Source organism: Coloeus monedula, assembly GCF_965178545.1.
Source record: "Coloeus monedula genome assembly, chromosome: 9".
NCBI classification, from domain to species: domain Eukaryota; kingdom Metazoa; phylum Chordata; class Aves; order Passeriformes; family Corvidae; genus Coloeus; species Coloeus monedula.
In genome coordinates, this window is record NC_138789.1 from 30,990,947 (window position 1) to 31,007,358 (window position 16,412).

Below are 16,412 nucleotides of genomic sequence, written 5' to 3' on the forward strand. Positions count from 1 at the left end.
TGGACAAGCCCCTTGTTCCGAGCAAGGGAAACCGGGCCGCATTTTATTTTATATCTCCTCTCCTCTTCCTCTGCCTCTCCTCCCCTTCCCTTTTTCCTTTTCCCTTCCCTTTCCCACCCTTCCCCTCCTTTCCCGTCCCGAGCATCCCCCTGGGCCGGGCGGGGCCGGGGCTGCCGCACACGCGGGAGCGGCCGCGGGGCTCGGGGTGAGTAACCCCGGCCTGGGGAGCGGGGGGTGCCGGGGGACCCCCCCGAGCCTCCCGGGGCTGCGGATCCCCCCGCGGTGCCGGGGGGCGATTCCTGGGAAAGGCGGCATCCCGCGGGATGCGGCTGCCTCGGGATGCTCCTTGCCGCGGGATGCTGCTGCCATGCGATGGTCACTGCTTTGGGATGCTCCTGCCCTGGAATGCTCCTGCCGCGGGATGTTCCTGCCCTGGGATGCTGCTTCCCCGGGATTTTCACTGCCCTGGGTTGCTCCTGCCCCGGGATTTTCCTGCCTCAGGATGATGCTGCTCTGGGATGCTCATTGCTTTGGGATGCTCCTTCCCTGGGATTTTTCATTGCCCTGGGATGCTCCCGTGCCTGGATTTTCCTGGCCCGGGACGCTCCGGGATGCTCCTGCCCTGGGATGCTCGCTTTCCCGGGGATGCCGTTGCCCTGGAATGATTGCATCCCGGGATGCTGCCCGCCCTGGGATGCTGCTGCCCGGGAATTCTCACTATCCCAGATATTCCCTGCACCCCGGGATGGAGCAGCCTAAGGAGCGCAGTGCCGAAGGTCCATCCTGCCGGAACACCGCTGTCCCCACCCCCCCCCGGCATTCCCCCACACCCGGCAGCTTCGGGAAAGAGCCCCCGGCCTCGGGCGGGATGGTCCCAAGGCTGTGGGATGACCTGGGGTGCCACTGTCCTCACGGAGCCTGGGGGGGCAGCCAGAGTGCGGGAAAGCTTCCCTAAAAACTCAGCCAGTGTCAGTAATCAGTGATGTGTAAGGTTTGGGGCACAAGAAGTGATTTTTTTCTGGCTGAAATGAGTGAGATGTTCCTCTTTCCACCGGTGACCGGCCGGCTGTTCCTGCCAGTTCTTGGAATGCACAGCGGGGCTTTTTAGGGAGAAGTGGGGTCGAAAGGCAACTCTCGAGCTGTGGTGCTTCACGGCTGCTTTCATTTCGGAGCTCCGGGGCTGCAGTGGCCGCCAGAGCCCCTGTGGCACATCCACGGGCTCACGGAGTGTGTGGCCTGTGGCCCTGGCGCTCTCAGCTGAGAGTTTGGAGATGAGAGCACAGACAGGCACAGGCTGTACCCCACAGACACCTCGGGACTGCTCCACCTCCTGCCTGGGACAACGTCCTTGCTGTATTTCAGTACCCTCCACACAGCAAGGCCGGTTTCCCTCACTGGTGTGCAATTTCCATCAGATTTTCCCCCATATCTCTCTCTGAGCTGGGGGTTGCTCCTCAGCAGTCTCCCATCCTCTACTCGGATCACAGATTACGAGGCCGCATCTTCAGCGCTTCCCTGGCTGCACCTGTGACCGAAGGGTTCCAAGTGGGGCTGGTTTTGCCTGCAGACTCGGCTGTTTCAGGCAGCTGTGCTGTTCACGCAGCCCCCAGAGAATTTCTGTTTAGTGGAAGGCAGAGCATTTCCCTGAAGAAGCTGGGCGCTGTGATTGCTCATCCTGGCACTTACGAATCACCTACAGAAGGCCCCACATGAAGAGGCTCTGGGCGAGCTGAGTCTCTGCTGCTGCAAGGCTGAACGTCTGAGCCTCTGGATTTAAACAAAACAAGGGAATGTTCAGTGGAAAGCTCCCACGAAATGGGCATTTGGGGTTTTCTGAAGCAGCAAAGTGGTAAAACACCAAGATCTGTACATAATATCCGCAGTCTTTAGGAGCTGGTAACAGGAATTCCTCTCTCTCTAGGCACCAAAATGCCATTTGCATGGATCGTGCCCTCAGCAATTTGGTTGGTGCTGCACTTCACGGCAGGTAAGAGGGGTTCCATCCTACAGAGCAATTCTCTCTCAAATGAAGCACTCGGGCTAATTAAGGTGGGGGTTTTGCAGCTTCTACTCCAAGCGCCAGTGAACATCTTCCTTCCTGGAGAGCAAAGAGTTGTTAATGAGTCATTGTTAATGACGGAGGTTGCTCGGGTTTTAGTTCAAGGTGGAGCTGTTGGTGATGTGAGAAAAGGCACCGAGACAGGCAGAGCTCGTGGACAGGAAAAAATCCTGGTCACAGAATTCCAGACTGGTTTGGGTTGGGAGGGAGCTTAAAGCCCACCCAGTGCCACCCCTGCCATGGCAGGGACATCTCCCACTGTCCCAGGCTGCTCCAACTTGGCCTTGGGCACTGCCAGGGATCCAGGGGCAGCCACAGCTGCTCTGGGAATTCCATCCCAGCTCCTGCCCACCTTCCCAACCAGGAATTCCTTCCCAATCTCCCATCCAGCCCTGCCCTCTGGCACTGGGAAGCCATTCCCTGGGTCCTGTCCCTCCATGCCTTGTCCCCAGTCCCTCTGCAGCTCTCCTGGAGCCCCTTCAGGCCCTGCCAGGGGCTCTGAGCTCTCCCTGGAGCCTTCTCCTCTCCAGGTGAGCACCCCCAGCTCTGCCAGCCTGGCTCCAGAGCAGAGGGGCTCCAGCCCTGGAGCAGCTCCGGGGGCTCCTCCAGCAGTTCCACATCCTTCCTGTGCCTCTTGCCACAGCTTTACTGACTCGGGCACTTTTTAATCCCCAGTGAAAGAAGGGTTCTGGTAGTTTTTACCTGGGGTTGTGTTGGTTTGTTGGTGACAGAGCAATCCCGTGGCTGCTGATCCCAGACGACATCCCACGAGTTCCTGCACAGAGCCAGGAATTTTTCCATCACACATTCGGGGAGAGCACGGCACGTGGTGCAGATGGATCCCCGTCTGAGTTTGTTTTCCCGTTCCCTTGCAGAATCCTGCAGGAAAGGGGCGGTGGGGGCCAGCAGAGCTGCCCGTGGCACCGTGGGGGTCTGTGGCAGTGGGAACGTGACAGCCAACACGGCCTGTGCCATCCAGCAGGGCACCAACGTCACCCTGTCCTGCCAGCTGGGAGCCCTGCAGGGAGCTGCCCCGTGCTGGGCCGCGATTTTCCTCAACAACTCCGAGCAAGTCAGAAACCGGGGAGGCTCGGTCAGCAAAACCTTTGCGGTCACTGCCTACGGCAAACACACCTTCACGTGCAAAACCCTCTGTGGAGACAAGACCAGACTCGTTTGTGGAATCGATATCCAGTGTGGAAGTAAGGGAAATTAGATGTTAATTACGCCGGTGATGCCATGAAGAATTTTTGCCTTTTCTTTTATACCCCTGTTATACCTTTTTACAGCTTCTGTATTCTCAGTGCTTTTTGCCTCCATTCTTGGCCTTGTTTGTCAAGCTGAGAGACTCAACATTTTAGAAGCTTCGTAATTAGGGATTAGCGTGCCCCAGACCCCAAGGTCCTCTCCAGAACACATTCTGTAAACCAAGATAGAACCATCCAGGGGAAGGTTCCTTGGGGAGGGGGGCTCACTCGAGCCTCTCCTTGGGGAATCTTTGATAGATCTGCTAATTAGTAAAGCCTATAATGTTATACCCGATCTTTGGGGACATACTTGGTGGGTACATCTCGATGCATATGACCTGGGTGTGTGCACCTAAGGATCCTTAAAATAAATACCAAGGTAAAATCCCTTTTCCCCTTCTAACCGTGTATGACTCTTGATTTTAAGACCAGGAAAAGGCATCACGGGTCCTTAAAGCTTCCCTGTGGAGGAGGGAAGCCCGTTAGACACCGGCAGGGGGTGGCTTTGTCCAGGAAGGGTGCTGTCTGTGAGGGGCTCTTCCTATGGAAAATATTCCTGGCTGGAACTGAGCCGCTGTGTTATTCCTGAGGGGAGAGAGGCTGAATAAACAAGCATCCCCTAAAAGATCTCCTACCAACATCTTTGAGGAAGAAACACTGAAGGCCAGGCTGGAGGGAGCTCCGAGCAGCCTGGTCTGGTTGGAGATGTTGGACTGAAGGACCCTTAAAGGTCCAACCCAAGCCAGGCTGTGATTCTGAGACTGACAGGAATATCTGTTCCAGATCCTCCAGATGAGCCCAGGAATGTGTCCTGTGTCCAGCATGGGACACGGGGACATCTCACCTGCACCTGGGACAAAGGAAGGCTCACCTACCTCGACACTGCCTATGGAATCGAGTAAGTGATGGTGCTGGAAATATAATTAATACCTAATTATCCCCTGGAGCGGTTTTCTGATCATGCCCTGCAGCAGGGCAGCTCCCTCAGGGTTCAGCAGACAGAGGCTGTGCCAAGATATCCCTTTGGGAAGGGAACCCTGTCCCACACACCCAGGGTTCACCTTTCTTGCTCCACAGAAACACAGCCAAACCTTTCCTCCTGCTCCAGGCTCTCCAATGGGACAGACACCTTTTGCTTTCCAGAAGAAACTCCCAGTCAGGTGTTTGGCTCTCGGGCTCTGAGCAAGCTGGATTTTGACTCCAATTACACCGTGGTGGTCTCTGCCTCCAATAAATTAGGAAATGCCTCGTCCCAGCCACTCACCTTCATGCTAATAGACATAGGTAAAGCTCCACTCCCCACCTCTCAGCCTGCCCCAGACCTTCGGGAAGACCTGGAAACATTCAGGGCACTTCAAAACTTGTGGTAAAATCATCCATCCAGCCTATACCAATAATCCTATTTTCCACCTTTCCCTCCGAGCTGTGCTGCCTCTCTGAGCCCCCTTTGCTTCTTTCTGTTTCGGTGCCAGTGAAGCCACATCCTCCCGTGTTTTCAGTGGAATTTGATGACTCTTCTGCCACCAACTGCACCTTTTCGTGGCACGACGAGGCACAAGCACAGCACTACAGGCTGAGATACCGTCCCCTCAGCAGGCACACCTGGAGCGTGGTAATCCTTTTGGGATTGAGGGAGTTATGGACCTGCTGGAGAGGAGAAGGCTCCAGGGAGAGCTCAGAGCCCCTGGCAGGGCCTGAAGGGGCTCCAGGAGAGCTGCAGAGGGACTGGGGACAAGGCCTGGAGGGACAGGACCCAGGGAATGGCTTCCCACTGCCAGAGGGCAGGGCTGGATGGGAGATTGGGAAGGAATTCCTGGTTGGGAAGGTGGGGAGGGGCTGGGATGGAATTCCCAGAGCAGCTGTGGCTGCCCCTGGATCCCTGGCAGTGTCCAAGGCCAGGTTGGACATTGGGGCTGGCAGCAGCCTGGGACAGTGGGAGGTGTCCCTGCCATGGCCCACTGGAAGGGCTGTGAGGTCCCTCCCAACCCAAACCATCCCATCACTCTGTGAAGTTTTTGCTTTTACTTGAGAAGTGGCAAAAGGAACGTTTTTCTGGGAGCTGAGCAAATCACTCAAACAGAGATTTCGCTCTTGGCACGCAGTAAGTGAGGGATTTTTCAGCTGAAGCCCTGCAAGCCCGACGATTCCTTGCATCATTCTCTGAGTTATGGAAGCTGCCTCAGATCAGGGTTTCCCTGTTGCTTTTTAAGCTGCTCCTGGCTGGGCTGCACGTGGCCATTTGCAATTCAGCCTCTCGCTGCCTGCAACCTTTGTTTCCTTGTGGGTTTAATATTCCACGTTCTGCATCCCTGTTGAAGGTTGAAAGCTTCCACAGGGAGGAATACCACCTGCAGGGGCTGGAGCCTGACACAGCCTACGAGTTCCAGGTGAGCTGCAGGATCCTCCCAGGGCGAGGGCTGTGGAGCGACTGGAGCAGGAGGCAGATGCACACCCCAGCAGCAGGTAAGGAACCCTCCTGCCCCAAAGCCGGCTCTGGGGCCTGCATCCCACGGGAAACTCCAGCTCATGAGGCCAAACCGCTGCTGGGTGGTTCCGTGGGGACTCCAGATCCAGACTCGGAGGCGAGAGAGAGAAGTTTCTGTAAGAAAATTGCTTTTTAACGAACCGGCGGTGGAGCCGTTCGGGTTTCTCGCGGAACAGGAATTTCCAGAGCTCACGGAAGGATTTGGGGGTTCCAAAACCCTTCTAATTCTGTGATTCTCCACTCTCCTGCTCGGCTTTGGCTGCTCTTTTTTGTGAATTACGTGGGGCTGGTGCTGTTGTGACTCAGCCCATTTCCCATTTCCCATTTCCCATTTCCCATTTCCCATTTCCCACTGCGACAGCGGCACTTTCTGTAAGAAGCATTGATTATTGATCCCTCCCCCACCTCCCTCTCCGCAGTTTTCTCCCCTTCTCCTTGCACCCTGCGCTCGTGGTCATCGCCCCCACCCCGCCCCTGCTGCAGGAGGAGAACGAGAAGGTTTTTAGCTGATGGAGGAGCACTTGCTGCCCTCACACGAGGTGGCAGCAAGGGGAGGTTGCAGACGAGAAGCTCTGGGGGCATCAGCACCGCTCTTTGTTGGAAGTGCTCCACGAGTCAGCTCGCTGCAAACCCCAAATTAACACTTTTTCAAGGAGAAATTCCTTTTCCTGCTCCTTTTCGTGCGAGCTGCCAAAAACCTTGCCTTGCTCATGTGGTTCACAGGCTTTCAAAGCCAGGCTGGAGGGCGGCAGATGCAGTCTCATATTCTGATTTTTCCGCTTTATCTCACCCTTCCCTCGCTCAGAGGGCTCTGGTTTTATTTCTGCTGCTGCTCCTGCTTCTCATTTCTGTTCTTGTCACTCTTTGCAGTTCACACAGGACAAACTGCTCTGAACATCGCTGACAGGGAGGGTTTTGTGTCCTTGTTACAGCCCTGCTCCAGCGGGGGTTGTCCATCAGCTGCCCCTGCCCCAGCTATCAACAATCAGGATTTGAATTCGATGAGTTTATGCTGGTCAGGGTCCTTGAGGAGCCAAGCTCTGTCATTCTCTGTCACCTCAGCTTTCCTTATGTATTCCTCTCTGATTCTGGATTTCTGGAGCACATCCACCGGCCAGAGCTTCCCGTTAATGTTATTTTGGGACGTTTATTCAAAACATCAAGAGTTTCCAGTGAGAATTGTGGAAGGAACCGGGGGTTTAAGCTACCTCAGACAAGCTGTTAAAGGCACTTATTGCCTGGAGCCAGACAGGAAAATCCCACAGATCCCACAAGCCCCCTCATCCGAGGCTGCCTGTTGTTCTAGGACTGATGGAGCCGACCCCAAGGACCTTCATAAGCCTCAAATTTATGCAAAGACAGGAGCTAACACTGTGCCTTTGATGTGTGGGTTTCCTTGGGAGCCATCCGGATTACTGAGGGCAGGATAAAGTCAGCAGCAGATCCAAACCCTTTTCCTTGGATTTATGGCTTGTTCTCCTCATGATCTCCATCCTCAAAGCAGCCAAACAGCAGCAAAGGTGGATTATCACACCCTGCAGCATTTCAGGGGCATTTTAAAGCCTAAATTTTAATTTTCTCAGGGGTTTTGCCTCCTTTGCCCACTCGTTGTTTGCTGGCTTCAAACCCCAGCCACTGCCACTGCTCCCCTTTTCCTTCCCCACCAGTGCCCACTGGGATCCTGGATGTCTGGTACCGGCAGCAGGACGTGGACTCTGGGCACCAGAACTTCTCCCTTTTTTGGAAGGTGAGTTCAGGGCAACCCCAGCAGAGGCAGCAAAGCTCAGCCAGGTGAGAGGGGAGACAAAACCCAGAGAGGGGAAACTCTGATTTTTAGGATTGCAGGAAAGGGCTGAACCCTGGGAGAGCACCTGGGTTTCACCAGGGACAGGGACATGGACGAAGAGTCCCTTCCCTGGGAGGAGGTTCATCATCGTTTTTCTACCTAAAATTTCATGGAATGCCAGGATTATTTGGATTGGGAGGGATTTTGAATGTCATCTTGTTCCATGGGCAGGGACACCTCTCACTGTCCCAAACCCCAGTGTCCAGCCTGGCCTTGGGCACTGCCAGGGATCCAGGGGCAGCCCCTGGGAATTCCATCCCAGCTCCTGCCCACCCTCCCAGGGAACAATCCCTTCCCAATCTCCCATCCAGCCCTGCCCTCTGGCAGTGGGAAGCCATTCCCTGGGTCCTGTCCCTCCATCCCTGTATCCAAAGCCCCTCTCCAGCTTCCCCACCTGCCAGCATTTTTGGGGTCTGGTGGGCAAAGCACATTCCACACAGAATTTGGGTTAAAGCCCCCCAGAGCTGGGTAAAGAAATTCACTGTGTTTCCCCCCCACACGAACGAGCAGCATGCTGAAAGTGAAAGCAGAAATTCTCGTGTGATTCTGTGACCCCAGAGGTTGTGGCTTTAACTTGAAGACCTTTATCTTGCAGCACTTTCTTTATCACGAGTGACTTCCTGCAGCATCATTCATAAAACAGGGTAATAAACTGCCTCGAGAGTTTTCACAGCAGCTTCAAAGCCAGGCTGAAACTCAGTACAACACCCTGCAGGAGGTGTGTCCTGTTCTCAGACAAATACCCCAAAAACCTCAAAAAAACGGTTCAACAATTTAATTCCAGCAGGTTTTCGGAGTGGTTCCAGCAGTGCCTCCGTCCTGGGGTGCTGCCAAAGCACCAGAAACTCTGCAAACGTTTTGGTGTGTGCTTTGTTATGACAAAAATCAGCCAAACAGATGAATTCATGTCATAGAAACCTCAGGAGACTGAAACTGGGAGTACAAGTGCAGGCTCCTGGAGAGGAGTTAAAGCCAGGGTGTGGTGTTACTGTCAGAGATGTGTGTTCTGAGAGGCTCCGTGTAAATAATTCTTTATGGGGGCTTTATGTAAAATCCAGGTTTTTCCTCCAAATCAAAACCCGCTCATTGTGACAAACCCAGCTGAGCAGTTCATAATCTTTTTTTTTCCCTCCCTTGTGAAAAGCGTGGCTGGAATTCATTCTCAGGGCAGGATGTGTTTTACTGTCCCCAGCTGGAGGAATCAGCACCTCACAGCAAAAGAGCTTCACTAAACTGGAATTGAATGGGAAAAATAAATTCTGGAATGGTTTGGGTTGGGATGGACCTTAAAGCCCATCTAGTGCCACCCCTGTTCCATGGGCAGGGACGCCTCCCACTGTCCCAGGCTGCTCCAGCCTGGCCTTGGGCACTGCCAGGGATCCAGGGGCAGCCACAGCTGCTCTGGGCACCCTGTGCCAGGGCCTGCCCACCCTCCCAGGGAACAATTCCTTCCCAAGATCCCATCTGTCCCTGCCCTCTGGCAGTGGGAAGCCATTCCCTGTGTCCTGGCTCTCCAGGCTCTCATCCAAAGCACCTTTTTCAGAAGACAGTGACAGATGCGCTTTCCCCGCAGGCTCTGAGCAAGCCAGAGGCAGGAGGGAGAATCCTGGGATACACGGTGACCTTGGAAGCCCTGGACCACGGGAAGCTCCCAGCACAATCCCACCAAACCACCCAGACCAGCTTCTCCAGGGTGACCCCCAGGGTGGGCCACAGGATCACGGTCAGCGCCCACAACTCCCGGGGCAGCTCCCCCGCTGTGGCCATCCTGGCCCGCCCGGGCAGCCAGGGTAAGGCTCCTGCTGGCTCGGGGTCCCTGTGAGGGACAGCAGTGCTCTGCTCTGTGCCACACACCACAAACCCTTCCGGGCCCTCCACTCTGTGCTCCTCTCAGAGCAACCTCGGGCATCTGCAGATCCACTTTTCCCTGCACCCCCAGCTCTCCCAGCCTGGCTCCACACCAGAGGGGCTCCAGCGCTTGGAGCATCCCCGTTCCTCCTCTGGAATCACTCCAGCAGCTCCACATCCTTCCTCGTGGATCAGGGCAGGGTGTTGGGATGTGCCGTGACAGCACCTCCCAGGGTTTGGGATGGCACAGCCAAGCAGTGCTGGGGGTGTTCAATCCACGAGAAAAGACAGGAATGTGACTGTTCCTGTCAGCAAACCCTCCCATGATCGCCTTTTCTTTAATTCGAGTTCATTTCTATCCTTCTCACGGTGCCAAAGTGGATGGGATCCAGTAAAAACCACACATCCCATTCAATGGTTCGATTGAGGCTACAATAACTTTGTGCTGACCGCGGTTTTTGCTCTCCCCTGTAAGATCTGCCCCCTCCTCAGCGAGTCTCTGCCGTGGCCCTGGGGAACAGCAGCATCCTGGTGAGCTGGAGCCCCCCCCTCGGATCCGCCGTGTCCGTGGGGGGCTATGTGGTGGAGTGGGAAGAGCCCTGGAGGGAGCCACGCCTGCAGCCCCAGCACAGCTGGGTGAAGCTGCCCCCGTCCCACCTGTCCACGGTGCTAGCAGGTAAATGCCACCCCAGCCTGGGACACCAGCAAAGCACCAGCTTGGTTTGGAAGTATTTGAAGTGACAAGTCAGGTTTGAATTTGGCCTCCAAATGGAGCAGCTGGGGTTAGTAGGAGGTGTCGCTGGCATGGCAGGGGTGGCACTGGATGGGCTTTAAGGTCCCTCCCAACCCAAACCAGTCTGGGATTCTGTGTTTCTATATTTCTATAATTTTTACTAAAATCACTTCCAGGGACCCAGGGGCAGCCACAGCTTCTCTGGACACCCCGTGCCAGGGCCCTCCCACCCTCACAGGGAGGAATTTCTTGCCAGTATCTCATCCAACCCTGCTCTCTGGCCGTGGGAAGCCATTAATTTTCAGTTTAATGCCCAGTAAGACTCTTCTGGGCTCAGTAGATCAGAGGAAATTTCTTTCCCTTCTTTATGAAAGATCTATCAATAATCACAAGATTTATCTCAGATCTAAGCAGCTGATGCAATATTTCTGTCCTGGCTGCAAATCCTTGAACAAGCAACTCTCCCGTTGTAATTTCTCTCTCCAGAGCACATCAGAGATAACATCTGCTATCAGATCCACGTGTCTGCACTTTATCAGGACAGAGCTGGACAGGCAGCATCAGTCAGGGGAAACTCCACAGCACAAGGTAAACCACAGAACGCACTCCCAGGTGTTTTTAAGGCATTTTAAGCTCAGCTCTAAAGCCAGTCCTGTGTCTTGCAGCCCCATCAGCTGGGCCCCAGATGCTCACAACCCCCTGGGCCAGCGGCGTCCTGGTTTCCTGGGAGGAGATCCCAGCTCCCCAGCAGAGGGGCTGCATCACTGGGTACCACATCTACCTGCAGAGGAGGGACAGGCAGGGCCAGCCCGAGGTCCATGGTGGGTGCCTGGGGGCTGGAAATGCTTCTCCTGTTCCCCTTTCATCACTGACAGTCCACAGTGGGATCATTCTAAGTTGCTTTCAGTGTGAAACTATCAGATTTCTCCCTGCTTCTCCTTCCCCCTGCTCCTCTTATTCTCCCTGCTCTTCTTATTCCTCTTCATCTTATTCTTCTTCCTCTTCCTTCTCCTCTTATTCTTCTTCTCATTCCTCCTCTTATTTTTCTTCCTATCCCTTCTCTTGTTCTTTTTCCTCTTATTCTTCTTCCTTTTTATCCTTATTCCTCCTCCTCTTCCTCTTCTCTCCCTCCTCTTTTTCTTCCTCTTCCTCTGCTTCATTTCTCTTCCTCCTCTTTTTATTCTTCCTCTCCTCCTTCCTCTTCCTCCTCCTCTCCTTCCTAACTTTATTCAGAGCCCCATTCCAGCTGAAGGCAGTAAAATCCCGTGCCAGGCTCTCCATTTCCATCCCCGTTTTCCCTCCAGCCGTTCCTGCCGGGAAGGCTCCTTGCTCCCTGCACATCCCTGACCTGGAGCCCGGGGAGCACCACGACCTTTGGATGACGGCGGTGACAGCGGCCGGGGAGGGGCCCCGGGGCAACAGCGACAGCGTCTGCCTGGAAAGTAAGGAACCGGTGCCAGGGTGCTCCTTGCACTTGGATCCTCTTTCCCACAGACTGGGAATGCTTTTCCTGCTCCTCTGAAATCACTGGAGCTCTCCAGGCGTTCTGAAGATCTCTTGGTGTTCTTCAATTGCTAAAAATTTGTAGTTCCAGCTGGTTTTAAGATGTGCCATCTCTTTCGTAGCCTTTAAGCTCCCAGTGCTGTGCCGAGCTGTTTCCTTGAAGGGTGGTTTATTTATGGAACACGGAACGATTTGGGGTTTTTTTCATCTTTTTGATGGAGCTGAATGGTGGCTGCTCTGCATTTCAGGTGCTGGGGGCTGGGTCACTCTGGTGCTCATCTGCAGCTTCTGCAGCTTCTTCATCCTCTCAGCCTGCATTTGTTCTGTGCCTCCAGTGAGGAAAGTGTGAGTGGATCCATCTGCTGTGTCCCAATAAAAGTGGGATGGTTATCAGAAGGGATTAAATCCCAGACTGGCTTGGGATGGAAAGGACCTTAAAGCCCATCCAGTGCCACCCCCAGCCATGGGCAGGGACACCTCCCACTGTCCCAGGCTGCTCCAAGCCCCAATGTCCAGCCTGGCCTTGGACACTGCCAGGGATCCAGGGGCAGCCCCAGCTGCTCTGGGCACCCTGTGCCAGTGCATTTTAAAAATCTTTTCTCCTATCTAATCTAAATCGACCCTCTTTTAGTTTAAAACCATTTTCCCTTATCCTATGAGATGGCCATGCCCCTTCATGAGCATGGAGCAGTGAGGATTGTTCAAAATGAAGGTTTCAGAGTACAGGAATGATAATAAAAACATGCTCTGAGCTTAAAACACAGCTGTATTCCACAGATAGGTGAATTTTTACCCAGATCTTAAAACCAAACTGAATGGCATCAATCCTTGGGAATTATCCCCAGCCAGCTGAGAGCTCTGCAGGTCCCTCTGAGGGCATATCCACAATCCCACCTGGGTTAATTCCACACCCAAGGAGCACAAGGGTGCTGCAGGTCTCACCATTCCTGTTTTTTATTGCATTTATCCCCCCTGCAGATTCCAGGCGCTTTTCTCCCTCCTCCTGCCGCAGTGGCAGAGCAAAGCCATTCCCGACCCTGCCAACGCCACGTGGGCCAGGAGCTTAACGGCTACCAAGGTAAATTAGAGGGGTTTTTCATTCTAATCCCACAACCTTCATTAAAAAAAAGCCATTGGAGCCATGCGAGCCAGTAATCTCCTAAAGCAGCAAATCCAGCAATCTCTGGCAGCGGATAATCTCCCTTGGAGCAGACTGGAGGATGCGCTGGGCAAATTAAGCGCAAGAAGAACACAGAGATGTTCCATTTTTAGCAGGATGAGCGGCTGCGGGGAGGGAGTCCCAGGAGATCCATACCGGGATTCATTCCGTGTTCCCCCCGCAGGCGGAGCTGAGCGCTCCCTCCAGCCCCTTCCTGCCCAGCGGCTTCGAGGAGCCCGAAACGACCCCGGTGGAGGAAACCTTCGCGCACCCCGAGCCCCCCATCCCTGGGGACAAGCTGCTGGTGGGCAGCGCTGGCAGCAGGGGGCACGGGGACTGGGCACAGGAGAGCTCGGGGGAGGAGCAGCAGCTCCCTGAGCTGTACCAGAGGCTGGTGGCGGAGGCGATGGAGCCCCCGGAGCCCGTGTCCGAGTACATCTCCAACCCCGGCACCTCCGCCCTGCCCCCGGAGCCCGACACTGCCCCCGATCCCCCCGAGCCCGACTGCAGCCCCCTCTCCGTCTTCCCAACCACATTCCTGACTCCTGCCCTCTGCTGCGAAGGGAATCTGACGCTGGATAGAGTGAAACTGAACTGCAGCTCCTTCCCAAGGTAGGCGGAGGGCGATGTGAGCCCGGCAAGAATTTTGGCACTTTACAGAGTATTTCAGTGTGTTTTGATGTGAGCCCAGCCTGGATTTTGGCACTTTACGAACTATTTCAGTGTTACAGCACAGCCAGTCCAGTCACTCACACGTGACGCCTCCAAGTGACAAAACCCTTCCCAAGTCACTCCTCACCGTAGGACACGGCTGCTCCTCGCCCACAGCACACTTTGGAATCAAAGGCACAGCTGGGAATGCCAGAACTGGATTTTGGGAACCCCTCGCGCAGCCTGGGCTGCCTCAAGCCCTGTGCCACGGCCTGGCCACGAGTGGCTCAGCCTGGCTGGGCCTAGCCCAGGATCCGAGCTGGAAAACATCATTTCCTCCATAAAGAGAAGGAACTGCAAAAGAGAAGGATGCAACAGCTCACACCCAGGATGACAGCCACAGCTCTTGTTCCTCCGCTGGCACCAAGCCACAGCGTCCCAGGAGACACCAGAGCCACGAGGGACACAGCACCAGAGCCAGGCCCCCTTCCTGCCTCAGTTCAGGGGAGGAAAATTCCTCACCAGAACTAAAAGCAGCAGGCAGCATCTGTACTCAGTCAAATGGATCGTCAAGAGGAATTTAAGTGATTTATTGGAGTGTTCTAATTACAGGTTGGAAGGGTGTTACACATTTAATGACTTTGTTTACGAGATACGTGTATATAAATAAAATGTTGGAAATCTGAACTTGGCTTCCTGTTGTTTTCTCTGGTCAAGCTCCAGCTTTACACAGAACAATTGAAAAATAAAAATAAGCCAGAAGCAAGAGGATTCTGCCTGAGCACACAACAGCCCCTCAACTCAGCTCTGCATAACCAAAGTGAACTGGAAAAGCAGATTAGATGCCAATGAAAGGTGGTTTTTTTAAAAAGCCCTATTTTGCCATTCATCTCTTTCTGCATGTTCATTTTCTACCCCAACATAAGGATAAGAGAACACTGGAATTCATTTTCTCCTCGCTCTGCAAATCTCCACATAAATCAAAATGTAGGGCTTCATGTCCAGCCTTGAACTCTCCCAGTAATGGCCCTGAGCACCCCAGGAAGTGTTCTCCCCTCAGTCAGGATACCCTTCCTAGCAGGAATATCAGGTTTGCCTTTCCTGAGGACACCTCAAGTGCGGAACCTGGCCGAGACAGAGCAGCCCAGGAGCGCCAGAGGCGGGCAGTGTGGTCCTTGGCACGCCTCGGGGAGAGCAGCAGGTTGGCACAGCTGGAACTGCCACCTCTGGGTGTCAGTGCTGGGTTTATTAAACCAGAGCTGTGGCTGTGCAGAGCCAGCCCCGTGGGCAGAGTTGTTACAGGCGAGGGTGGGCTCAGCTCTTCAACTGCTGCCACCACACGTTCCCAGTGACTCCTGACATTCCAGAAGAATCCATGTCCTTTCATGCACAGCTAACACTTGCACTGATCAACCCCTCCCCGCTCCCTCCCAGCATTCCAGCTCTGAGATGAATTTCCACGCTCAAACCTTGCCACTGTTCATTCCAAAGCCAATTTGTTCCGTGCTTCCAACTTTTCCTGCTGCCCATCTTTTCCAATGGATCAGAATTTAAAAGTTGTAGTCCCCTAGATTTGGTGTGACAGAAGTAATTTGATGTGACAGCAGGAGCAAGCAAGAGGACAGAAAATGTTACTAAAAGCAAGTTCATTAATCATACATAACCTACTTGGGAGATGCTTTTGCAAGGCAAAGTCCATCCTAGGAATGGGAATGCAAGCTGGACTTCCCGGGACAGACCCTAGATGAGCCACTATGAACCTAAGTGGTTTCATTTCCATGTGTTTTCAGGACATTTTTTTTAAAAGAGCATGAAAATAAACCTTTATTTCAGTTAACACCCACCAATATTAAAGATAAATGTTCACAGTTTTTAGTTCTTGACACAAATGGACTGAAAGAGGCAAATTTACATCTGGCAGAACAGCAGAAGGACCAATTTAAGTACATGCTGTGTTGAAAATCACTCCAAGGTGCTATTTGGGAATGCTCTACAGCAGGAAAAGGGAAAGGTGCTGGGCAAATCCAACCAGCGGGGCCCCAAAATCACCTGGGTGGCAACTGGAACAGCAACTACAGATTAATCAAGGAAGGTTTGTGTTTCAGGGAAAGCTTTGCTCCAAGTGTTTGTGTTGGGGGTGTTATCAAGGGTGTCCCTAAGGCTGGAAGTGCAGCACATCCCACCGAAGCACAGCAGGAGAGGGAAGGGCAACAACTCAGTGTTCCTACAACAGCCCCACACCGAGAGCAGAGTCAGGGGAGATAAACCAAGAGATTTTCCCCCCCTCTGATGGAAGCTTTGCCTCCTCCTCCTACCTGGGCTGGAAATCCAGGTGAGGGAACTGATCCATGATACTCACAGTGGGTCACAACACAAGCTCTGATGGAAAACAGCTCAGGAAAAGCAAAGCCAGCTACTAACATCACAGCTGAGCAGGCTGGTATTCCATATTCCAAGGTCTCCAACACTTACTGCCTGTCCTGTACAGTCTTTAAAAAAATAGGGCGTTACCTTTAGTTTTCTACCTACCTAAGGAACTACAAATATGTTCTAAGCTGGCCAAAGAGGGAAACATGAAATAAAATGAGAGATTTGTTCCTATTCTCCTAATAAATGCTGATAAAACCCCTAAGAAATCCTCTTTATTAAGTCATTCCCTCAACTCTTTTTATGTATTAAAGGGATACATAGGGATGAAATTAAACCTGTGGTGAATTTTGATGGGGGAGAAGGAATTTCTTACAATCACTCTCTGGAAAAACATTCACTGGTGATGTCCCAAGCAGATCTTGAGCGCTGCACTGAGCCAGAGCTGCATTTGGAAGGAGAGGTGAAGTGTTGAGGTTTTGGGTTGAGTTTTTGGTGTCTCATGCACAGATTG

The 16,412-nt window shown here is 53.5% G+C and overlaps 1 protein-coding gene across 1 annotated transcript; it reads left to right on the forward strand.

Moving 5' to 3' along the window:
• Nucleotides 1-1,929: 1,929 nt before the first annotated feature.
• Nucleotides 1,930-13,496, forward strand: IL12RB2 (interleukin 12 receptor subunit beta 2; the record flags this gene model as incomplete). Its single annotated transcript, XM_082287413.1, has 15 exons — nucleotides 1,930-1,987; nucleotides 2,935-3,261; nucleotides 4,090-4,204; nucleotides 4,415-4,590; nucleotides 4,779-4,918; nucleotides 5,625-5,769; nucleotides 7,459-7,538; nucleotides 9,211-9,427; nucleotides 9,961-10,161; nucleotides 10,705-10,806; nucleotides 10,884-11,039; nucleotides 11,523-11,660; nucleotides 11,970-12,066; nucleotides 12,700-12,799; nucleotides 13,065-13,496. The coding sequence occupies 15 exons, from the start codon at nucleotides 1,930-1,932 to the stop codon at nucleotides 13,494-13,496; spliced, it is 2,484 nt and encodes an 827-aa protein (XP_082143539.1).
• Nucleotides 13,497-16,412: the final 2,916 nt, after the last annotated feature.